Here is a 22838-nt window from a genome sequence, read left to right as displayed (position 1 = left end):
GTGCTGGTGGGGTGGCTCTCTTTGAATCCACACTGGTTAGAGGAGGTGGGTAGTTTTGTTGTAATTCTTCCTACTAATCTTTTCATCAGTTTGGATACCAGACACTAGTCAATCAATTGAATCTTATCAAGCCATCTCTCGATCCATTTACAGGTGATATAAGATGGAGGGTAGAGGGGGGTGGAGTGTTTTTTGGGATGGAATGGGTAGGAATGGTTTTTCTTTTTGGCTACCTCCCTTGTAAGGGGGAAAAAGCCTTGGTATATGTATGTATGTATGTATTGCTTGCCTTCTTCAGATCAGTGTCAGAACATGGCTGACTTAGGGGGGCAATCACAATGAATGTGGAGAATTGTCTGTGGTTCTGCATCACACTGAAATGTTGCACTGGGATTTTGAACTACACCTAAGCAGGCTGTCTCCAGTCTTTGCAACCCTTGTCCTTGCCCTGTTAACCCCTTCCATACAATGACACCTACGAAGGCGTCGTGAGGCGCGAGTATGTATATGAGGATGCCTGTGTCGGCATCTTGAGTACATTTAGTTTGTAGTTTTGCTTACCTAGTATTGGTTTGTGGGGAAATAAGAATATTTCTTGTTGGATCCCCACCTTATAATATATTGCGCCAGTATTTGATTGCTGAGTGATCCCCATATTCTGTGAACTGGCTTGATCATATTTTCTGTGGTCATCAGAGTGAAAGAGATTAAGTAACACAGCTGTAACTTTATATTTTACAATGTGAGTATTGTGATGCATTATCGAGTCATCGAGCATCAGGCAGCTCATGCTGCCCATGAGAATTTGACTTGTATTGAAGAGGTTAAGCGTAACCCAGTCCTTTCTGTTCAAGTCTCTTCCTGGTGGGAGACTTTCCTTATACTCAGAGAGATTCGTTGTTGTACTCTTCCCGTTCCCTCCACTTTGAAATCCCATAGCTGGCTGAGGATGTATTTCCCAGTCTGCTGGGAAACACTTGTAAGACTTCAGACATTTCAGCACCTCTTGATGGTTGTGTAGAAGGTGTCTGGGATCAGAGACTAGTGAAAATGCTCTTTATGATACAGGGTTTTCTAGTGGCAGTTCTTTTCCAGTTGGCAGGAATTTTATTGTATAACCAATAGTGGTTGAAGACATCAGTTAAGGTCTTTATACACTTGTTGGGCCCAGATATCTTAGGTGGATATTCATGACCTTGTCAAAGCTTCCTGCATGCAAGTTTTTCAATTTCCTTATTGCCCATTCTACATCTCTGCTGGTGAAATGAAGGGTGGTACCTGTGTCTGGTTTTATTTTCCTAATTCTTTTTATTGTTTATCTATTGTCTGGCATTGTAGGTTTGTAACTTGTTTTGGAGAAGTATTTGTTGATGATGTCATACTTCTGTTTAGGTCAGTGGTTCTTAACCTGTGGGGAATTCCCCACTGGTGGGGAATGGCGGAGTTGCCAAGTGGGGAATGACCGGTTGGACAGAAGAACCAGTCTTTTTTTCTTTTTTTAATCGATGTGTTTTTGTTTCTTTTTGTTTGTTTCTGGTGTCTTCTTGTTGTCACTGATGCTGTGGTGGGAAATGGAGAGTTGGCTCACTAAAAAGTGGGGAATTGGAGGAAAAAGGTTAAGAACCCCTGGTTTAGGTGATGGTACTTTCCCTTGGATCACTCCAACTGCTTCTTGGATGGGGAGGGAATTCTTAGTTTTTGATAGCTTTTACTGCTTTACACAAGTGGTTGTTGCTTTCCCATCAATTTCATTTGTTTGATTTTCCCAATTTTCTTTCTGCCTGTTCTTTATTTGTTTGGTGCTGTTTTTGTCTATTGGTGTTTTTCTATTTGTTCTATTGGGTTGTGTTTCCTTTTTACTATATTTCTTTTTTCTTATCTCATGTGTACAGTTGGAGTTAATTTATTTATTCTATTTTATTTATTTATTTATTTTTTTGTGAAGCCTCTAGGAACATGTTTTTATAGTTGCATTCTGGAAGGCCAATGCAATTTTGTCCATTATTTTTCTATGGATGGGAATTGGTTAATGTCAAAAGTCTCTAGGTTTTTGTCTATTTCCTCTATGTACTCTTGTCAGTTTGTTTTTTGTTTGTGAAGGTTTCCTTGTACATGGATTAACTTTTCTCTTGCAGTTCCAAGGTGACCTTTACTGGAAACTGCTTGGAGGGGAGGTCTTGTACAGTTTACCATGCTGCTTGGGTTTGTAGGGATGGTGAGCACATTGTAATGTCAGATGTTGTATATTGATTATGTTGGAGGGATTGTCTAGCAGGGATACTGCTGCAGTTTATTTAGGTTGGGAAGTTGTTCTAGAATTTTGAGTCCTCTTTGGTCTGTTATATATGTGTTAAGCCAAATTAGGTGATAGACATTCTAATCACCTGCCAATACGTGGTTTGTTAGCAAACTGAGTTGTTAAAGTTAAGAGAAGTAGTAATAGGGATTGATGTATTGGGTGGACAGTAAATACTTATGATAGATGGATGGATGGATGGATGGATGGATGGATGTAGGGTGGGTGAATGCTTTGACTCAATTGCTCCCCTCATAATGGGGAAAAGGTTTTTTGATAAATGTAAACAATAATAATAACCATAAAAGACTTACTCTACATGCTGCTGCCAGACACTGCTCAACTAGTCATGTTCATGGAACTCACACTAGCAGGTTGGCAAATACAATCTCATTCAAATGAGGGGCTGACCTAACAGGCAAAATGGGGACCCCAAGAGGGGCCCCATTTTGTCCTACAATCACCCTTCAGTTGAATAAAACTGTCTTCTGGCATTTGCAAAACCATAAATCAATAAAGTACATCACCATGCTGAAGGGGTTGACCAGATTGTACGCTAAATGCAATACCATGAGGCTGGTTCCTGATGTGTATGACTGGTGCTGTCAAAATAATAAAGATCTTTAGCTCACATCTCCACTATGAACAGACAGGAGCTCATGTGACAAGGCGTTTAGCACACTTTTCATCACCTTGTATAAGGGAAAATGTCGCATAACTAAAGTTTATCATTCACTTTGACTACAATATATGCATTTACAAACTCCTACTCTGGCTAACAATTAAATTTTCCTAAGAATACCATCATCTTTTCTCGAGTTGGTGAGATTACTGCCCTCTAACATATACTGGGTACTTGTTTGTGGTAGTCCTGCAAGATGGGCAACAAGAAAGAGAATTGTCTTTCTGTTGCCCATTTTCAAAACCCATCCCCCCCCCACCCTCATCTCTATCTGGAGGTGCAGCCCCAAGAGGCTGACACATGATCTTCAATCTGGGCCCAAGACTTCTATCAACTTCAACTGTATTTTTCCTACCTTTTCATATACACAGCTGACAACTGGAAACTGTTTGCTTCCTCTTATTACTTTCAACAGTGATACAGAAATGGGCCCACACCATTACAATGTAGACATCAATCCAAAATTTCTTCCCAGAGAGAGCTATGGGAGGGCCCAGGAACCATTGAAAGCCACTGTTGGACTGTGGGTTTTCAGTCAGTGAAACTCAAGACAAAAGTTATGTTAAAAATATCCCCAAGTTGTATGCTCTTTCTGATACAAACTAAAACACATTCAAACTGATTATGCTTTATTTCTACTTGTAGCTGGTTCCAGGCACCAAGAGCACCTACAGGTGATCAGACTAATGCAGTGCTAGGGGGACAAGTTTGCTTCTCCAAGCCCATTACATAAAACTACTGTTTCTAGAAGGAATATCTGACTGTATTGTAAAATGTTCAATTTAATGATTAAAAATTTACAATGGTGAATGAAAAAATGTACATATGTATACATATATTTACAAAAGCTCAAAATGGTCATAAAATTATTAAATTGTTAATTTAATATAATAATGCAGACCAAAATCACATTGAATGAATATAGAAAGTAGCAAGAGACATTTTTCTTATAATCAATTTGCAAATTAAATTGTTCAGTCCCTTCTTTGCTACTGAACATTAAAAATTATATATTGTAATTGAAAAGCTTCAATAAATTTATGATTATGGAAAAAAGTAAAAATTGCTTGTCATTTCCATTCATTCATTTTCAACACTTCTTAAACAACTCTATCAACATATTCCTCATTCACACAAATTGCACAAGTATTCCTATAAGTCTTCTGTACTTTGAACAGTAAAAAAAAAATCACTTTCAAGATTCCATACCTTGATGTCTCCCTGAAGAGTCTGCAGATGAAGGGATGATGACATGCTCCTGTCCACTTGTGTCTATGTGCAGCATCAAATTGAGGTTATTGAGGTCGACATTAGGGCCTAATTGTGAGGGGTCAATGTAAAGCGTTCTGGTGCTACCATCCTCCATTGTTGCCTCCACTGCCATCAGATTGCCACTTCCTTGTGCTGGAGCTGGAGTTGGCACTGTGTTCCCCTGGTCATCCACTGCAACTAACATGTATGTTGTGCCAGAACCTGTGGTACCAGCACTACTGGTCATCACTTCTCCAATGCTTTCACCAGGTTCATGAGGTTTGGTTGTGCAAACCTCAACCACGGTCGGTTTTTCCTTCTCATCAGGTTTACTTGTGTTGCTGCTGCTCGAGGTCTGATATTCTTCAATTTCTTTTCCTGCCTTTACATATTTAGGAGAGTCGTCTTCGTGAATGTCGTCGTCCGACGTGTCCCCGAATTTAGAGGCAGTGTAAACGTTTCCTCTTTCTTCCATTTCTTCGTATCTTGGGGACGAATAATAGCTCAGCCTTCTCTCTTCCTTTCCTTCATACTTTGTTGAGGAGGAGGAATAATAATCTCTCTTTTTTGAGATTTCATACTTAGGAGCTGCAGAGTAATAGTCACCTCTTCTATCAAGCTTCTCCTCGTACTTGGAGGACGAGGGAGAGGAGTAATAATCCTCTCCTCTCTCGGATTTCTCTTCATACTTGGAGACTGAAGGGTGAGAGTAATAATCTTTACTCCTGCCTGCCTTATCCTCATATTTGGGGGAAGCTGAGGAGTAATAGTCACCTCTCCTTTCCAATTTGCCCTCGTATTTTGCAGAAGATTCTGTAATAGAAAAGTAATCATCACTTCTCTCTGTTCTTTCCTCATAATCCGAGGAAGAGTAATATTCCTTTCCTCTTTCTGTTTTCCCTTCATATTCTGGAGAATAATAACCTTCCCGTCTTTCCACCTTCTGGTCGTACTCGGGAGTATCAGGGTTCGATGGGTAATCGTCACACCTCTCTAAACTTTCTTCATACTTTGAAGCACCAATGGCAGAGGAATACCTTTCATGTCCTCTCCCTACTATCTTTTCATCATATATTGTAGCAGTGCTGGAGGAATAATAGTCCTCTCTTCTCTCAAACTTTTCTTTATACTTACTACCTGATGCAGAGGAAGGGTAACTATCATCTCTTTCATCTCCTTTCATCCCATACTCAGTTTCGTAATAATCATGTCTCTTCTCCCCCCTGTCATCGTATTTCATGCCCGGTGAGTAATAGTCATCCCTCCTCCCTAATTTCCCTTCATACTTGCTACTAATGTTAAAAGAATGATATTCATCCTCCCTTTCCCTCTCCTTTCTCCCATCAGGAGAAAGGAAGCCTTTCTCTCTCTTATCAGACTTCTCTTTGTACCCAAGTATTTCTGAACAAGTTGTACGATAATCATCATCTTTTATTTCTTTTTTACATTGTGGAGAGGGACTACGAGAGAGGTCATCCTCTCTTGCCTCAACACTTTCCTTATTTTCAGGTGATGGAGCAGAGGGAAGATAATCACACGTCATCTTTGACCTTTCTTTGTACTCAGAGGGAATGGGTGAAGAATTATCATCTCTTACCTCAAGCCTTTCTTTGTACTTGGAGGACACAAGAGAAGGCGAGTCAGTCACTCTCATTTCCACTCTTTCTCTATAATCATGAGAAACAGGTGAACTGTAGCCCTGTAACCTTCTCTCAGTCCTACTGTCACATTTGCTAGAACTAAACGTATCATCTCTCATTTCTGAAACACTATCTTTATATTTGTTTTGTTCTGAAATAGGATAATCATCTCTCCACCTTGATACTGAATAATCATACGAGGTGGTAGCGCCAGGTCCATATTCGTCCATTTCCTCTGTTTTGCTATCATACTTGATGTTCACAGGCGAATGAATATCTCTTACATTCTTTGGAGTTTCTTCCTTTTGCATCACAATTTCATCTGTCTCTGATGTGTCTTTATGCTCATGCTCTGAGCTTGTATGAAAATCAATTATACTTTTGGGTGCTTCTTCCTTTTGCATGCTAAATCCAGCTGTTACTGATGTACCTTCATAGTCAGGCCTTGCAGGAGATGCTGGAGATAAAGAGCATGAAGACTTCGGATTCGAACTGATACAGTCTTCTTTCTCTTCAAGTGATGCATCACCCTGGGTCTCTAAGGAATCTTTAGCTGCCTCCAGTGACTTGCTGTTACTATCTGTAGCATCTGTAGGCTTGACTTTAAAATCTATAGGATATGATGATTCGGTGCCATACCCTGTGACATCTATAAAATCTTCCCGGCCTTTGACAACAATAGGATCTCCATCTTCAACATCAATATCACTCTTACTGTCCTGCTCTGAATATAACCCTTCCTCTTTGTCACTCTTACTTTCTTGTTCTAAATATAATGCTTCTTCTTTGCCGCTCTTACTTTCTTCCTCTACATATAATCCTTCCTCTTTGTCACTCTTACTTTCTTCTTCTAAATATAATCCATCTTTGTCACTTTTGCTTTCTTGCTCTGAATGTAATCCATCTTCTTTGTCACTCTTAATTTCTTGATCTGCCTGTAATCCATCTCCTTTGTCATTCTTATTGTCTTGCTCTAAATATACTCCATCTTCATTGTCATTCTTATTGTCTTGCTCTAAACCTAATCCATCTTCCTTGTCATTCTTATTTTTTTGCTCTGAATATACTCCATTTTCTTTGTCACATTTATTTTCTTGCTCTATATTTAATTCATCTTCATTGTATGCATCCCGTTTCTGCTCTAGCTTTTCCTCATGACTATTATCTTCACTTTTTTGAAGATTATTTTCTGACTGCAAATTGGATTCAGCTTCACATACCTCTTTGATTTCATTCTCTTGCTCCCTCTCCTCATCTGAATCTATATCACTTTTAGCATAGTATTTCTCCCAACCACTACCTTCACTATCCGAATCATTATTCAAATAACTCGAATTAGGATAACTTGAAAGACCAGCACTGCCAGGTGTATCAGCAAGAAGTGCATCAAAGGCAGAATTCAACTCTGATTGTTTGGGTGCTGGTTTTCTTTCAAGCCTAAACTGTGGAGGTGGATAATCATCTTCATCACTAGAATTCCCATCAGAAAGATCTCTCCCATTTGTGTCTTGGTCATCATGTGCAGTAGCTCCCTTGTCACCTTCATCTTCTTCTTCATTCCAATCCATAAGAAGTTTTTGGGCTTCTTCAGAATCTTTCTTTGTCAGTGGTGAAACTTCACCATTTGTCTGAGCATGAATGACTGCATCTTTACTTTTATCTTTGCTCTTCCTCTTGCTAGGTTTATTAGGTTTGGTAAGACCAGGTTTTCTACGTTTTCTACCTGGAATTCTGATACCTGAATCATAGTCTAATACTTTTTTTATATGACCTTTGTTGTGCCAGACAATTACGTTGACACGTGTACATGTATACCCACATGTGTAACATTTAAACCAAGAGCTACCCGCCTTCATATCCTGCTCTGCATTTTCTTTCTTTGGCTGCTCCATAATTCTGACTCTGTGTTGGATGACTCTTCCCTGACCCAACCTTCCAATGCTTAATTTTTTATATTCATGGACTTCACCAATATCACTACCCCGGCTATTGACTTTCTGCTTCTTGACTTTAGGCGATCCAAATCCAAGATCACTGTAATCAATCCTTCTTTTTCCAGCTTCTTCTTCCATCGTCCTGAAGATTTCCATGTCTCCACCAGTCAGTTTTTCAGCTGTTATAATATCTGCTTCAAATTTTGCCAGAAGGCTAACACCTCCATGATTCTGGTTCTTATAAATGCCTGAAAAGACAAAAAATAATTAATCATACAAACACACATGCAAAACGCTACATACATACAGTGACAAAAATTTAGTTGGAAATATAATTACACTACTAAATATTTGTCATAAAATCATAAGCTCATTTACAGTTCAGATTTGTGACAAAGTTGTGTTCCTTTGTGAGTTGCACTGGTAAGCCTTCTTATAGCAAAACCATATGCTACTCAGCTGACTTCTGGGATTTGTACAAAAATTATACGCTCAGATTGGAGTTATTTTCACTTGTACAGAGATCTCTCGAATTACACAAGTTTAAAATACACATTTTTGGAACAACACAAGGTAAAAATCCTTGTCATTTTTTCCTATATCTTGGATTATTTAGAATAACACAATGTTATGAAAATCAAGGTGCACACAGCTGGTTTAGTTCTGTGATACGGCTACCAGGTGTCACCAGGTGTTTCCCATGCGTGCTGCCAACACGCTGTCCCCATGCACAGCACTGCTAGAATTAATGTCTTTCTAATCTTAGTGCCTTACTGCAGTTTTTACCATGGCTTTCAAGCACCCTTCGACTTCTGCAGCAAGTGGCAGTACACCAAAGAGATCTAGGAAGACCTTAACCCTAGAGCAAAAACTAAAAGTCCTAGAGAGAACTGATACATACATACCTATACCAAAGGCTTTTTCCCCCTTACAAGGGAGGTAGTCAAAAAAACAAAGGCATAAAATCCACTCCCACCCATTCCATCCCCACATACTCCACTCCCATCCACCCCCCTCCCTCCCTCTTATCTTGCCTCCTCCTGGATGATGGGTCATCCCTGCATCTTGTCCACTGCCCTGGGTCAGAAGCAGTGTCACAAGACACAGCACATCCACAGCAAGGCCACTTCATTAAATCGGCAACCCCTCCCCCTATCTGTCCCCTCATGCAAGCTGGGTCAATTTATTTTTCACACATACTCCCCCACCCCTTCTCATGCATCACAGCATCATCCATACACAACCATTCTCCATTCACCCCTATCTTCTGCCCTCTCCTGTCCTTCCTCAACAGACATTACCCTCTTTCCCATTGATAAGTGGTAGAAAACTTCAGTGATTGTGGGTGCACTGAAGCTGAATGAGAGCACAATTAGGACCATAAGGAGTAATGCCAATAAAATTCATGCCAGTGCTAAAACAGGAACTCCAATGAATGGTTCTAAATATACATATGCTCGTCCTGTGGATATGCAGTGCATGGAGAAACTGTTAGCCACAGGGACTAACCACCAGAACAAGACCCACATACCCATAAGCTTCAACTTACGGAAATCAATCTATGACACACACATGCGCATGCACACTTTTACTTGGGAGTGACTGATGTGCTGCAACAGAGACATCAGTGGGTGGACTGGGTATGCCTCAACCTAGAGAAAGCATTTGACAAAGTACCTCACATTCAACTTGTATGAAAATTGGAGCACACTGGAGGACTGAGAAACAAACTACTAGATTGGATTAAAGACTTTTTGAAGGAAAGATACATAAGGACAGTAGTACAAGACAAGATGTCAAGCTGGAGAGCAGTAATGAGCAGAGCTCCACATGGTTCACTACTTGCACCAATGTTTCTTGTCTATGGCAATGACATGATGGAAGGAACATCAAGCTATACATGTTTGAAGATGATGCAAAAATCATGAGAATGATGAAAGGAACATCAAGCTATACATGTTTGAAGATGATGCAAAAATCACGAGAAGAGTGAAAAATGAATTTGAGCCTAGGTGGTGCTATTATGTCAGAAAATTAGAGAATAGGAGATGGGACCCAATAAGCATTGCTCCCTTCCTGTGTACTACAATTAGGTAAATACAAACACACACACATGTACACATAGTTTAGTTCAGTAATCATGTTCACTTGACAAAATTTTAACATTACACAATCCCTTCAGGAAGGCATCCCTTGCATAATTCGATAAATCCCTGTTACTAGTTTACTTTCTACAGAAACCTCAATTATCACAAGATGATAATGATATGATGAACATCTTTGAACACAACATATAAAACACAATAGGAAATTTATGAAGTTACAGACATGGATGTCTGCAGGGTTGTTCACAAGGGTCATAAAACAGTTAACATACACCCATCTACCTTATGTCTTTTTGTAAAATCAAATTTCAGACTTTTTTTTTAATCAGAACATTGTACATGTTTACAAATCTCTCACCTAAGGTGGTCATCCAACACCATGCAATTGTTACAGGCCATTTTACTCTTTATATTGCAATGTAATTTTTCCTCTTTTTGCCCCTCTCCTGATGCATGGTAACAGACTTACAAAGTCATTCAGTTGCCAAACTAGGAGAAACATAAGTAGAAAGATTTGTGGCAAGCCGCTGCGTTTTTTAGACCAATGTTTGGGTCTCCTCTTCACCTGGCCAGGGCTGTCGTGAACCAATGCAAGAAGCACACAGTGGGTCCCGGAAATTAAACTCAAAACCACCTGATCATGAGTCTGACACAATATCCACTGAGCTACTGTGTGGCCCTGTGGGCCCTAATCAGAAAATTGATAGCAGTTCAAAAAGTTCGAAATCTATGTTTTATTTTCATGTAGTATGTAGAAGAAGCTGAGGGAGGAGTGGGAGGGAGTGAAGGATAGAGTAGAGCTAGGAGTGAAGGAGGAATGGGGATGGTTCAAGGAGGGAGTCACAAAGTGTGCAAAGATGGTGTGTGGAACAAGAAGGACAGGAGGAAATAGAAGGAAGGGTAGTGAATGGGGAGATGAGGAAACAAAGAAGGTTGTAGAAGAGAAGAAGCGAGCTTTCACAGATTGGTTACAAAATAGGACGAGGGAGTCATATGAGAGGTACAAAGAAAAGAATAGATAAGTAAAGCAAAAGGTAAAGGCGGCAAAGAGGAGAGCACATGTGAAAAGGGGTAAGAGTAAGACAGAAAATTTTGAAAGTAATAATAAGATATTTTGGAAAGAAATTAAGAGAGGAAGAAGAGGCAAATCAGGTAGAGAAGAAAAGGTAAAAGGTGCAGATGAAGAGATGATTATAGAAGAGACGGTAGTAAGAGGAACATGGGCAAAGTATTTTTGGGAGTTGCTAAATGTGAAGGATAGGGAGGGAAAGGTAGTTGTAGTGGGAAGCGCTAAGAAAATGACAGTGATGAGTGAGGAAAATGGAGAAATAAGGAAAGATGAAGTGAAGGCAGTTGTTAAGATGATGAAAGCAGGTAAGCACCTGGTATGGATGGATGCCATGTAGAATGTCTAAAAAAAGGAGGTACAGTGATGGTGGACTGGCTGGTGAGGTTATTTAATGTTTGCTGGAGAGAGGGTAGAGTGCCGGAGGACTGGAGGAGTGCCTGTATAGTTCCACTTTACAAGGGAAAGGGGACAAGTGTGTGTAGTAGTTTCAGAGGGATTAGTTTGTTGAGTGTAGTTGGGAAGGCTTATGGGAGGATCTTGATTGAGAGGATTAGGAGAGGAACAGAGGGAGTAATTGGTGAGGAACAGTGTGGATTTAGGACGGGTAGAGGTTGTGTAGATCAGGTTTTGGTGGTAAGACAAATATGTGAGAAAGCTATAGGAAAGGGGAAGGATGTTTTTTGGGCCTTTATGAACCTGGAAAAGGCTTACAACAGGGTAGACAAAAAGGTACTGTGGGAGGTTTTGCGGATATACGGGATAGGAGGAAAGCTTCTAGGAGCTGTCAAGTTTTTATGAGAGTAGTAGAGCTTGTCAGGATTAGAAATGGAGAGAGTGAGTGGTTCGAGGTAAAGGTGGGACTTTGTCAGGGATGTGTTATGTCGCCCTGGCTGTTCAACTTGTACATGGATAGGGGAGTGTGAGAGGTAAATGCAAGGGTGGTGGGTCAGGGATTGGAGATGGTTAAAGAAAATGGAGAAAAGTGGGAGGTGAGCCAGCTGTTGTTTGCGGACGACACTGCACTTGTGGCAGGATCGGAGGAGGGATTGAGGAAGTTGGTGACAGAGTTTGGGAGAGTGTGTGATGGAAGAAAGCTGAAGATAAATGTGGGTAAAAGTAAGGTGATGAGATGTTCAAGGGGTGAAAGTGGCAGTAGACTGGAAGTGAGCATTAAGGGAGAGCGACTGGAGGAAGTGGATAGTTTCGGATACTTGGGTGCAAATGTGGCAGGAAAAGGTGGAGTGGAGGTGGAGGAAGAATGTAGATTGAGAGAAGTGAGTAAATACCTTGGTGGATTATAAAGTGTAATGAGGAATAGACATTTGGGAATGGATGCTAAGAGGAGACTGTATGAAGGAGTGATTGTGCCAACAGCACTGTATGGGGCAGAAACATAGAACATAAGAGAGGAAGAGAGAAGGAGTTTGAATGTGTTTGAGAAGTGTGATGGGTATTACTAGGCTAGATAGAGTGAGTAATGAGGAGGTGAGGAGGAGAACGGGTGGAAAGGGAGTTGGGAGATAGGGTTGATGAAAGAGTATTAGGATGGTTTGGACACATGGAAAGAATGAGTGAAGAAAGACTAGTAAAAGAGGTATGGAAGGCAGATGTGGAGGGAGTGAACATGAGGGGACGTCCTAGGATGAGATGGATGGATAGGGTGAAGGGGGCTTTGGAGAAGAGGGGAATGTCTGTTGAGGAAGGGTGGGAGAGGACAGATGATAGGGGTGAATGGAGAATGGTTGTATATGGATGATGTTGTGATGCATGAGGTGGAATGGGTGAGGGGATGGGGGGTGAGGTAGTATGTGTGAGCAAAATTTGACGCAGCCCAAAGGGATTGCTCCCAGTCTTCCCCTTTTAGGCATGGAGGGACAGAGAGGGAGGGTCACCGACTTAATGAAGCGGCCTTGCTCTGGATGTGCTGTGTCTTGCAACACTACTTCTGACCCAGGGTAATGGACAAGGTGCAGGGATGACCCGTCATCCAGGAGGTGCTAAGATAAGAGGGAGGGTGGAGGGGTGTGGAGTGTATCCAGGGATGGAATGGGTGGGAATGATGTTATGCCTTTTCCTTTTTGGCTACCTCACTTGTAAGGAGGAAAAAGCCTTGGTATATGTATGTATGTATGTATGCCAGTCTTGGCCAAAACATATTAAATGCTTCATATATTGAGACAATATGAAAATTAATTTATTTTTCTAATACAATTTGGGGCAATAACTTCACATGTTCACTGACAAATCCCTGTTTATAAGGTCTACAGTATTATTATTTTCTTACCAGTTCAAATGAAGTCTATCACAGTGTTCTCTGCTTAAGACCTGGGCTCAAACACTTCTGTGCAGGGCCCCCTTGAGGCACTTAGCCCAATTTGATCAAACCGGTCAAATAGGCTTAAAACTGGCCTTGTGCACACCCACTCTTAAATCTTATTCTGGTTGGAAACATAAAGCTGCATCCAAGACTTTGACATTTTTCTAAGAAACAAAATTATAATGATCTGAAGCTTTCAACATGGGAACCCCAGATGTTTGGTGGAAAAGTCCTTACACAGTGCAAAGACAACTTCATAAGGATATGGGGTACCCCAGTTGCATGCCATTGAAGAAACTACTTGTAATTCATGTCAACACATCAGAAGGGCTGATTCTGATGAGAAGTACTGTGACTGGAATCCACAGAAATGGAAGCAGTTGTGTTAGGATAGTAATGAGGAAGAGCCTACATGACTGGCAGCTGTAATGGCAGTGACAGATTTGTCTATCCATCTGTATACCAAAAAGGAGGTGGCCAACCAAGGCATGCACCCATCCCACCTGTCACTCGTTTCCCTCTTATCTTAACTCCTTGTGGACGAAGAATCATCCATGTCCCCTGCCCATTGCCAGGTCAGAAGCTATGCAGCAAAACAAGGCACATGCACACCAGGGTCTGCAGCTTCATTTACATAAACCCTCCCTACTCATCCTCTCGAGTGAAAATAGAAAAGACAAGAAGAAATCCCTTCAGGATGCATCAGTTTATATTCCATTTACAATCATTCTCCATTCACACCTATCTCTTGCCTTCTCCCTTTCCTACTCAATAGACATTCCCCTTTTAAACAGAGCCCCCTCCGCCCATCTCATTCTTAATCTATCCCACTCTGGTTCACTCCATCTACCTCAGCCTTTCACACTTTTTGATAGTCTTTCTTCATTCATTTTTTTTCATGTGTCCAACGTCATCCCTCTATTAACATTCTTACCTGGCACCCTAAACTTCCCTACTACTTCATCTATTGGCATTATTGGACTTTTTTTTTTACAAGAGTAGTAGAGCTTGTGTTAGAATCAGAAATGGAGAGTGTGTGGTTTGAGGTAAAGGTGGGACTTTGTCAGGGATGTGTTATGTCGCCTTGGCTGTTCAATCTATACATGGATGGGGTGGTGCAAGAGGTAAATGCAAGGGTAATGGGTCGGGGATTGGAGATGGTTAAAGAAAATGGAGAAAAGTGGGAGATAAGCCAGTTGTTGTTTGCTGATGAAACTGTGCATGTGGCAGGATCAGAGGAGGGATTAAGGAAGTTTGTGACAGAGTTTGGGAAGGTGTGTGAAAGAAGGAAGTTCAAGATAGATGTGAGTAAAAGTAAGGCAATGAGATGTACAAGGGGAGAATGTGGCAACAGACTGGAAGTGAGTATTATGGAAGAGAGATTGGAGGAGGTGAATTTTTAGACACTTGGGTGCGAATGTGGCAGGAAAGGGAGGAGTGGGGGTGGAGGCAGAATGTAGATTGAGAGAAGTAAATGCCTTAGAGGATTCAAAAGTACAATGAAAAATACATTTGGGAATGGATGCTAAGAGGAGATTGTATGAAGAAGTGATTGTGCCAAAAGCACTATATGGGTCAGAAACATGGAACATAAGAGAGGAGGAGTTTTAATGTGTTCGAGATGAGGTTCCTCAGAAGTATGATAGAGGTTACTAGGCTGGACAGAGTGAGAAACAAGGAGGTGGGGAGGAGAAAGGGGGTGGAAAGGGAGTTGGGAGATAGGGTGAATGAAAGAGTATTAGGATGGTTTGGGCACATGGAAAGAATGAGTGAAGAAAGATTAGTAAAAGAGGTGTGGAAGGCAGAGGTAGAAAGAGTGAACTGTAACCATTACTAACCATCACCTACCACACACATGATCCACATGCATGCAACAGAGCATTCGCCCCCCCCACTTGCTGACTTTGCTTTCCCAGAACAAGCACCTTACCACAGTGTCTAACTCAGACAAACGGGATTTCGCCACACGAAGATGCCTAATGTCACCAAAGAAACCCATTAAACCCCCTTTATTATATCTGCCCCTATCATATTACCCATTAGCTAACATATACATACCATGTCCAACCATACAAATAACCCTCATAAGTAGAACTGACTCCAATGCATAAGAATAGCGAACTAACACTTTTACTTACAACAATCCACTAACCACCTTTATTTGCACACCCCTATGCAACCAAGACACCAGAGCTGGTTAGGTTAAGTACTTGCCAGAGGCAGAGCTGGGCAGGTCAAGAGCCTGCTAGGCACAGAGCTGGCCAAGTCAAGTGCCTGCCAGACACAGGTGTGTCCGATGTTAAAGCCCGGCACTTACTGTATTTGCCCAAAGGGCCATATATAGCCTGTTGTTAATAACTCCAGATTGTTTTTAATAAATAGAAGAAACTCTGGCTTGGAGTTTATCTCCCCCGCATTAAGTCCACCTTATGTGACCACAACCATTTAATGGTTACACTGGCAACAACCAGTTACAGGTTACAGAACATAAGGGAGCAACCAAGGATGAGATGGATTGATGGGGGTAAAAGGGGCACTGGGAAAGAGGGGAATGTCTGTTGAGGAAGGATTTGAGAAGACAGAAGATAGGGGTTAATGGAGAATGGTTGTGTATGGATGATACTGTGATGTATGAAAGGGAGTGGGTGGGGGATAGGGGGCAAGGGAGTATGTGTGAAAAAATAATTTGACTCAGCCTGAAGGAATTTCTCCCCATCTTCTCTATTTCTGCATGAGGGGATGGGGGGTTGCTGATTAAATGAAGTGGCCCTGCCATGGATGTGCTGTGTCTTGCGACACTGCTTCTGACCCTGGGCAGTGGGTGAGATGCAGGGATGACCCATCATCAAGGAGGAGCAAAGCTAAGACAGAGGGAGAGGGGTGAATGGGAGTGGAGTATGTGGGGATGGAATGGGTGGGAATGGATTTCATGCCTTTGTTTTTTTTTACTACCTCCCTTGTAAGGGAAAAAGCCTTTGGTATATGTATGCATTAATTACCTCACCTACCATGAGCTGCGGTTTGGTCTAGATTCTTATTAGATTTGCTCCATTTTTATGTATTAATCTTACCTAACCACCTCTTCAATCTGATCATGCATGTTGAGTCACCTTCTAAAATGATGGAGATTTCTCTGGCATTTTCCAGTTCATAAGGCTTTCTCCATCCATGAAGGAATAAGTTTTTCTGCTCAGCCTACAATAATGATACATATTTTTTTGTCAGTTACTTCCCATATGTGATTTTTTTTTCTGGCTTTCATATGCATGCATGTCAGGGAGAGTGTGAAGACAAGCATAAATACACTTATGAAATAAACAGCATCTCACTTCAATTTTGTAGAGTTACTACAACTAAAATAACCTGGAAAAAATCCTTGATTAAAGTAGCGAAGTATCTATAATACAGGTATTCATCTATTTACATGATACATGCATTCTTTTTGCCACTGTGCAATTAGAAAATCACACAAATAGAAAATAGAGTGGATTCCCCCACCATGGGTATGGGAAGGGGATGACACACCACATGTCACAAAAATAAATTTATTCTGCAAATAAACACACACTGCAAGGGAAAATGCTAATGTGCCCATGTTGATGCAAACATTCAAAGAAAATGGCAGCAGTAGTTGTGTATACAGGGAGTGGGAGTGGTTAGTGTATCAGGCAACCACCTGGGTCGCTGGCATAAGATTTGAAAATGCAATTGGCCCAAAATCCGTAAAAGTGACTTGAAAAATGTAATTTGAAATAAATTTCTGGTATTACATGGTGCATCAAAGTGAAAACACGTTACTACAACATGTGTAAATAGACGAATACCTGTACTGGAAATTCTAAGATACAGTTTTGAATAAAAACAACAATATATATAATGGAAACTTATCTACCTCTTCAGCCCAAGGACAAGCATCAGCATTTCTGCCTTGACTCTGGTCGCACCCGAGGTGTTTTCACTCAGCCACTGGAGAATGACTCATTCCAAACCTTTAGCCCCATAACTACTTTCCTGATTCCATCTAGGAGGTGCTAAGATGGGAGGGAGGGTGGAGGGGTGTGGAGTGTTTTCGGGGATGGAATGGGTGGGAATGATTTTATGCCTTGTCCTTTTTGGCTACCTCCCTGGTAAGGGGGAAAAAGCCTTGGTATATGTATGTATGTATGTATCTATGAATGCTCATATGATTCTACTCAACTGCATGATAGCCCTGGAGGAGTAGCGTTTTAAGGCTAATAGAAAAAAGATGAAAAAAAAAAACCACTTACTCTGTCCTTTTCTGATCATCTCTTCCTTCTTCTCACAATTGTATGGTTGAATGTGCTCTGTTTTATGTATGTCTTGACTGTAAATCAATAGAAATATTTTAAAATATTGAAATGGTACAAAATTTCATATAAAAGACATATCAATGATACAAATCTTTTTGAATTGGAAGTCAAAAACTTGTCTACTGTAACTTACAATTCATTTTCATTGAAAAACTTGACAACTGCAATGGGAATCTTGCGTAGGCTCTGAACATAATCCTTAGGACATCGAGCCAACATGGTCACTGTACCAGGCCACCAACTCTGTCCCAGACGAGCCCATACCACCGACCCACACTCCAGATGGCTCATCTTGCTAAGAGTATAAGACAAACTTAGTAGTCAGCATTAAAATGGAGAAAAAGTATATAATCATAACAGTAATAAAAAATAAAAATACTCATGTACAGTGCTTGACATAGAATTGGTCTGCCAGGGCCACAGTTGTTGTTGTTCTTGTTGTCGTTCCCTAGACTGTCTGTCCGAGCAGTCCCATCTCCCCAAGGAATGCCACAGCCGAAACTGAGTTTTCCCACAAATCCTTAATAGAGTGTATGTTGTGTTGTTTGCGTGCATGATTGTGTATAATGCAGTCTTCCATTATGTGTTGTATGATATGGGGTGAAGTGTTACATCCTGGGCAGCTGTTCACAATGCGGTCATCCAGCCTCTTCTGGTAGCTTAGAAGTGCTGGGTGGTGGCCGCACAGTAGATCAATGTGATGTCAAAAATGGAAACACCCTAATGGAGGTAGCATAATGAATCGTACATATAGCAGCCAATGCTGAAGTGGTTAAATATCAATTTTCCAAATTATAATACATCGATGTAATAAATATTTTTCTTGGTGGAAATCAATAACAGAAGAAGTTACTAAGAGCTAACAAGGTCATGTCGAGACCTTTAGACACCATCTTTGTTTTGATAGATTCGGAGGTCCAAGATGACTACCCTGATGACCTCTACAATTACAGGTACCACATTACTAAATGCAGGTTAGGTTAGGTAGGTAAGGTTAGAATAGATGAATTTATCATACATTAATTTCTTCGACCTCCAAAACTTTTTAAGGAAAACAGATTTATATGTTTTAGTTGATTTTTGTATGATTTATTTTTTATATTTGGAATCAGTTTTGTGGCTCGTCGTTGTACTTTTTCCAATCTGTCAATGTCTTTAATGAGATTCAGTGACCATACGGAAACAGCATATTCCAAATGTGGACAAACTAACAATTTATATAGCTTGTTACTAAGTGATGGACTTTTGAAGTCAAAAGATTGCACAATCAGTCCTAGAATCTTATTTGCTTTCTCAGAGGCTGAAATACACTGCTTACATGATTTGAGATCATTACTAATAATTATGCCAAGATCCTTTTCATTATCCTCTTTTGTTAACAAATTTTCAAATAACTTGTAATTGTACTGTTATTTTTACCTATGTGCATTACCTTGCATTTACTTGTGTTAAATTTCATTAGCCACTTTTCAGACCATTGCTGTAATTTAAATCTTCTTGAATATCTAATTGGTTTAAGTGGTCATTTGCCATTCTGCACAGTTTTGTACCATCAGCAAATTTGGGAACAGTAGATTTTAATCTGTGGTCTATATCATTTATATATACTATGAATTGTCATTCAGGAGGTGCTAAGATAAGAGGGAGGGTGGAGGGGTGTGGAGTGTATTCAGGGATGGAATGGGTGGGAATGATTTTATGCCTTTTTCTTTTTGGCTACCCCCCTTGTAAGGGGGAAAAAGCCTTGGTATATGTATGTATGAATAGAAGTGGCCTAAGAACAGAAACCTGAGGTATTCCACTCATAACATTTTTTTCCTTCCAAAAGTTTTTCCATTTAAAACAACTCTGTTTTCGCTCACTCAACCAATTACTAGTCCAACTTAATAGGCTACCATTTATTCCGTGTAAAGCTAATTTAGTAAGTGGTCTTTCTTGGGGGATGGTATCAAAAGCTTTGGCAAAGTCTAGATATACTAAATCTGGTTGGCTCTTTTGTTATAATTCAATATAACTGTGTTGTAGAATTCGAGTAAGTTAGTCATGCAAGAACGTTTCCATCTGAAACCATGCTGGCTATCATTTATCAGACAGTTACTTTTTAAATAATGTTCAACAGCATCTCTGATGATAGTTTCCATAAGGACGGGAGAGGACAGAAGACAGGGATGAATGGAGAATGGTTGTATATGGATGATGTTGTGATTGCATGAGGTGGAATGGGCAGGGGGATGGGGGGTGAGGTAGTATGTGTGAGAAAAATCTGACACAGCCCGAAGGGATTTCTCCCTGTCCTCTCCTTTTATGCAATGGGGGGATGGAGAGGGGAGGTCGCCGATTTAATGAAGCGGCCTTGCTGTGGATGTGCTGTGCCTTGCGACACTGCTTCTGACCCAGGGCAGTGGACAGGGTGCAGGGATGACCCGTCATCCAGGAGGTGCTCAGATAAGAGGGAGGGCGGAGGGGTGTGGAGTGTATTCAGGGATGGAATGGGTGGAAATGATTTAATGCATTTCCTCTTTTGGCTACCTCCCTTGTAAGGGTGAAAAAGCCTTGGTATATGTGTGTACAGGAACCCAGTTTTGTTTAATATTTAAGTAAATGATGTGATATTGGTAAAATTCCAAAATCACACAAACTCGCATATTTAACAAACTTACAAAGTTAACTATATACTATTGGTGAAATTCTAGAATCATGCAAATATGGATATTTAACATGAAACTTACATAGTTAATATAATAAAATATTGGTAAAATTCCTGAATCATGTAATCACGGATATTTAATACAAAACTTAGCTCCTAATATAACCTAACCTAATCATTCATTTGGAAAAAAACAATCTTCCTTTAATAGAAAAAGAAGAGAGAAAAATGTGTTTGTGTCATACTAGAATAGAACCGTAACATTCAATCTAAGATCCTGCATACCAATTCATGCACAGAATTGAGACTAGAGATGCAATTTCCTCCAAATCACTAGTACAAGGAAACGTAGCTTCATTCCCATTGCACAAGTTCATATTTTGTAAAACATGGATAATATATAAACTAGTGCAAATATACTTTTAGTGCTTCACCTATTTAGAAGCATATACAAAACCACGATAAATTTGGAACAACACTTACACCTAACACAGGTAAACTTTCATCTCTACTGACAATGACATTTCAAAACCATTCTTTCGTAAGTAACACTCATGACAATATATCAGAAACCAAGACGCGAGAGGAATGACAAATACTTTCTCATCTTATGACTGTTTGAATTACTATCTTAATCAGTGAGTATCGCCTACAGAGCTGTCTAACTTTGTAAGCAGATTGTCAACCTTGGATATTCAACCCCAATTCCATTAAATTGTATTTATCTTACCAATGTTTGTTTCTTTTCTTTTAAATGTCCTAGATCACTTATATTCTTGGCGAATTACTTACGTGTTTACGCTTGCCGAACCTAATTAAATTCTTTTGTTATTGACCTTACTCAGTATTTCGTCTTCCTAACAGAAGCAGTAAACAGATCATATTACCCATAATGCCTCATAGTTATGATAACTCGGTAAATATGTACCATAGTTAATTAATAGAGTTGAAAATGTGTTTTACTGTCAGTTTACCAATAAAAATGTAATTTATAGATGTAATTTTTTAGGCCATCGGCCTTTTATTGTTTTTATTTGAATTGTATGTTGGAATAACTAAATACATAATTAGTTCTTATTGCTGCATTAAAAATTCGATCTATTTATTATATTATTAATTACTAAAATAGCTAATATATATATTTTTTTCAATTCAAGATGTTCACATGAGAGAGAGAGAGAGAGAGAGAGAGAGAGAGAGAGAGAGAGAGAGAGAGAGAGAGAGAGAGAGAGAGAGAGAGAGAGAGAGAGAGAGAGAGAGAGAGAGAGAGAGAGAGAGAGAGAGAGAGATAGAGAGAGATATAGAGAGATAGTGATAGAGAGAGAGAGAGAGAGAGAGAGAGAGAGAGAGAGAGAGAGAGAGAGAGAGAGAGAGAGAGAGAGAGAGAGGAGGGGGGAGGGCTAAATATGAATAAGGTTATGACCTAAATATTATTCAAATTACATACTCTGTATGAGATATTGGCTGCATAAAGTTTGTTCATTCAGTACGTTAGATAGATATATAGATACATAGATAGATAGTCTTTATTTGGTAATGAATCAATGTACATGAAGTGCAAATAATGACAAGAACACATAGTTCGGAATAATAAATGCAAATTGTCGAGGATAACACAAAAAGCATGTACGCTTATTTCCATTGTGGTCCTCATCAGATTGTTATTCTACACTAAGTCACACTGACAACATACGTAGGGGGTTAAGGGGACCAGAGACAATCATGAGTAATACCAGTCAGAACACATATGACACATAAACATTGTTATAGTTTTGCTAATATTACTAAAATGTTTGTACACATAGGAATATTGAGACTAAAAATTTGAGCACCATCACAAAAGGGAACATTGGATTAAGCAAAGGAACAACAAAATAATGTTAAACTGTAACAAAACAGTATGAGTGAATACTATATCAGAGTAGTACCATTATGATATACTGCATTATTCTACAGCTGTATCAACATGTATGAGTGAGTACTATATCAGAGTAGTACCATTAATGATATACTACAATATTCTATATCTGTAACAACATGTAGTTATAGTGAATGCTACACTGCAGCTAGGGTCACCTATTAATTAAATCTAACATTTAACCTGAATCTCAGGACGGAGTGGGCAATTAGTATGAGCACTAGGGAGTAGTACATTATAACCTGAAGCACCAGAGGTAGGGTACAGGGGACCAGTACTCGAATGAGTAAAACAACAAGGAGAATGAGGAAAAAGGTCAGATCATAACTGTTCTCGGACCCTACCTGAGACATATACCATATTATGACTGGCAAAACAAAGGTGGAAACCAATTTGTAAACATCAATCATTGTTATACTAAACTTCTGAAGAACAAAAAAAAGGGGGGGTGGAGGTCAGAACAGTTGTGAGTGAACGCAGATTTGGATGGTATTACTCATGGAATCAGGTATCCCTCACTAAGCTAGTAGTACACAAAATCAAGGCTGTTCTCTGTCCATAGCTGAGACATATAGTAACCCTTGACTTTTTTCTTGAGGGTAACCTTGCTATTTGACTTCTTAATGGTCACAGGTAGCGAGTTCCATA

At 39.9% G+C, this 22838-nt stretch overlaps 1 protein-coding gene across 1 annotated transcript; it reads right to left on the bottom strand.

Annotated features, from left to right (window-relative positions):
• Positions 1–2865: 2865 nt before the first annotated feature.
• On the bottom strand, positions 2866–21156 carry LOC143025012 (uncharacterized; the record flags this gene model as incomplete). Its single annotated transcript, XM_076184617.1, is given in 5 exon segments — positions 2866–2898; positions 4188–8051; positions 17563–17639; positions 17759–17920; positions 21065–21156. Coding segments are annotated over 4 exon segments (4132 nt in total), but the record flags the coding sequence as incomplete, so codon positions are not given.
• Between the last annotated feature and the right edge of the window lie 1682 nt (positions 21157–22838).

Source organism: Oratosquilla oratoria, chromosome 4 (assembly GCF_046742065.1).
Source record: "Oratosquilla oratoria isolate Oo_2021 chromosome 4, ASM4674206v1, whole genome shotgun sequence".
In the NCBI taxonomy this organism is placed as follows: Eukaryota; Metazoa; Arthropoda; class Malacostraca; order Stomatopoda; family Squillidae; genus Oratosquilla; species Oratosquilla oratoria.
This window is presented reverse-complemented; position numbering and strand designations above follow the sequence as displayed.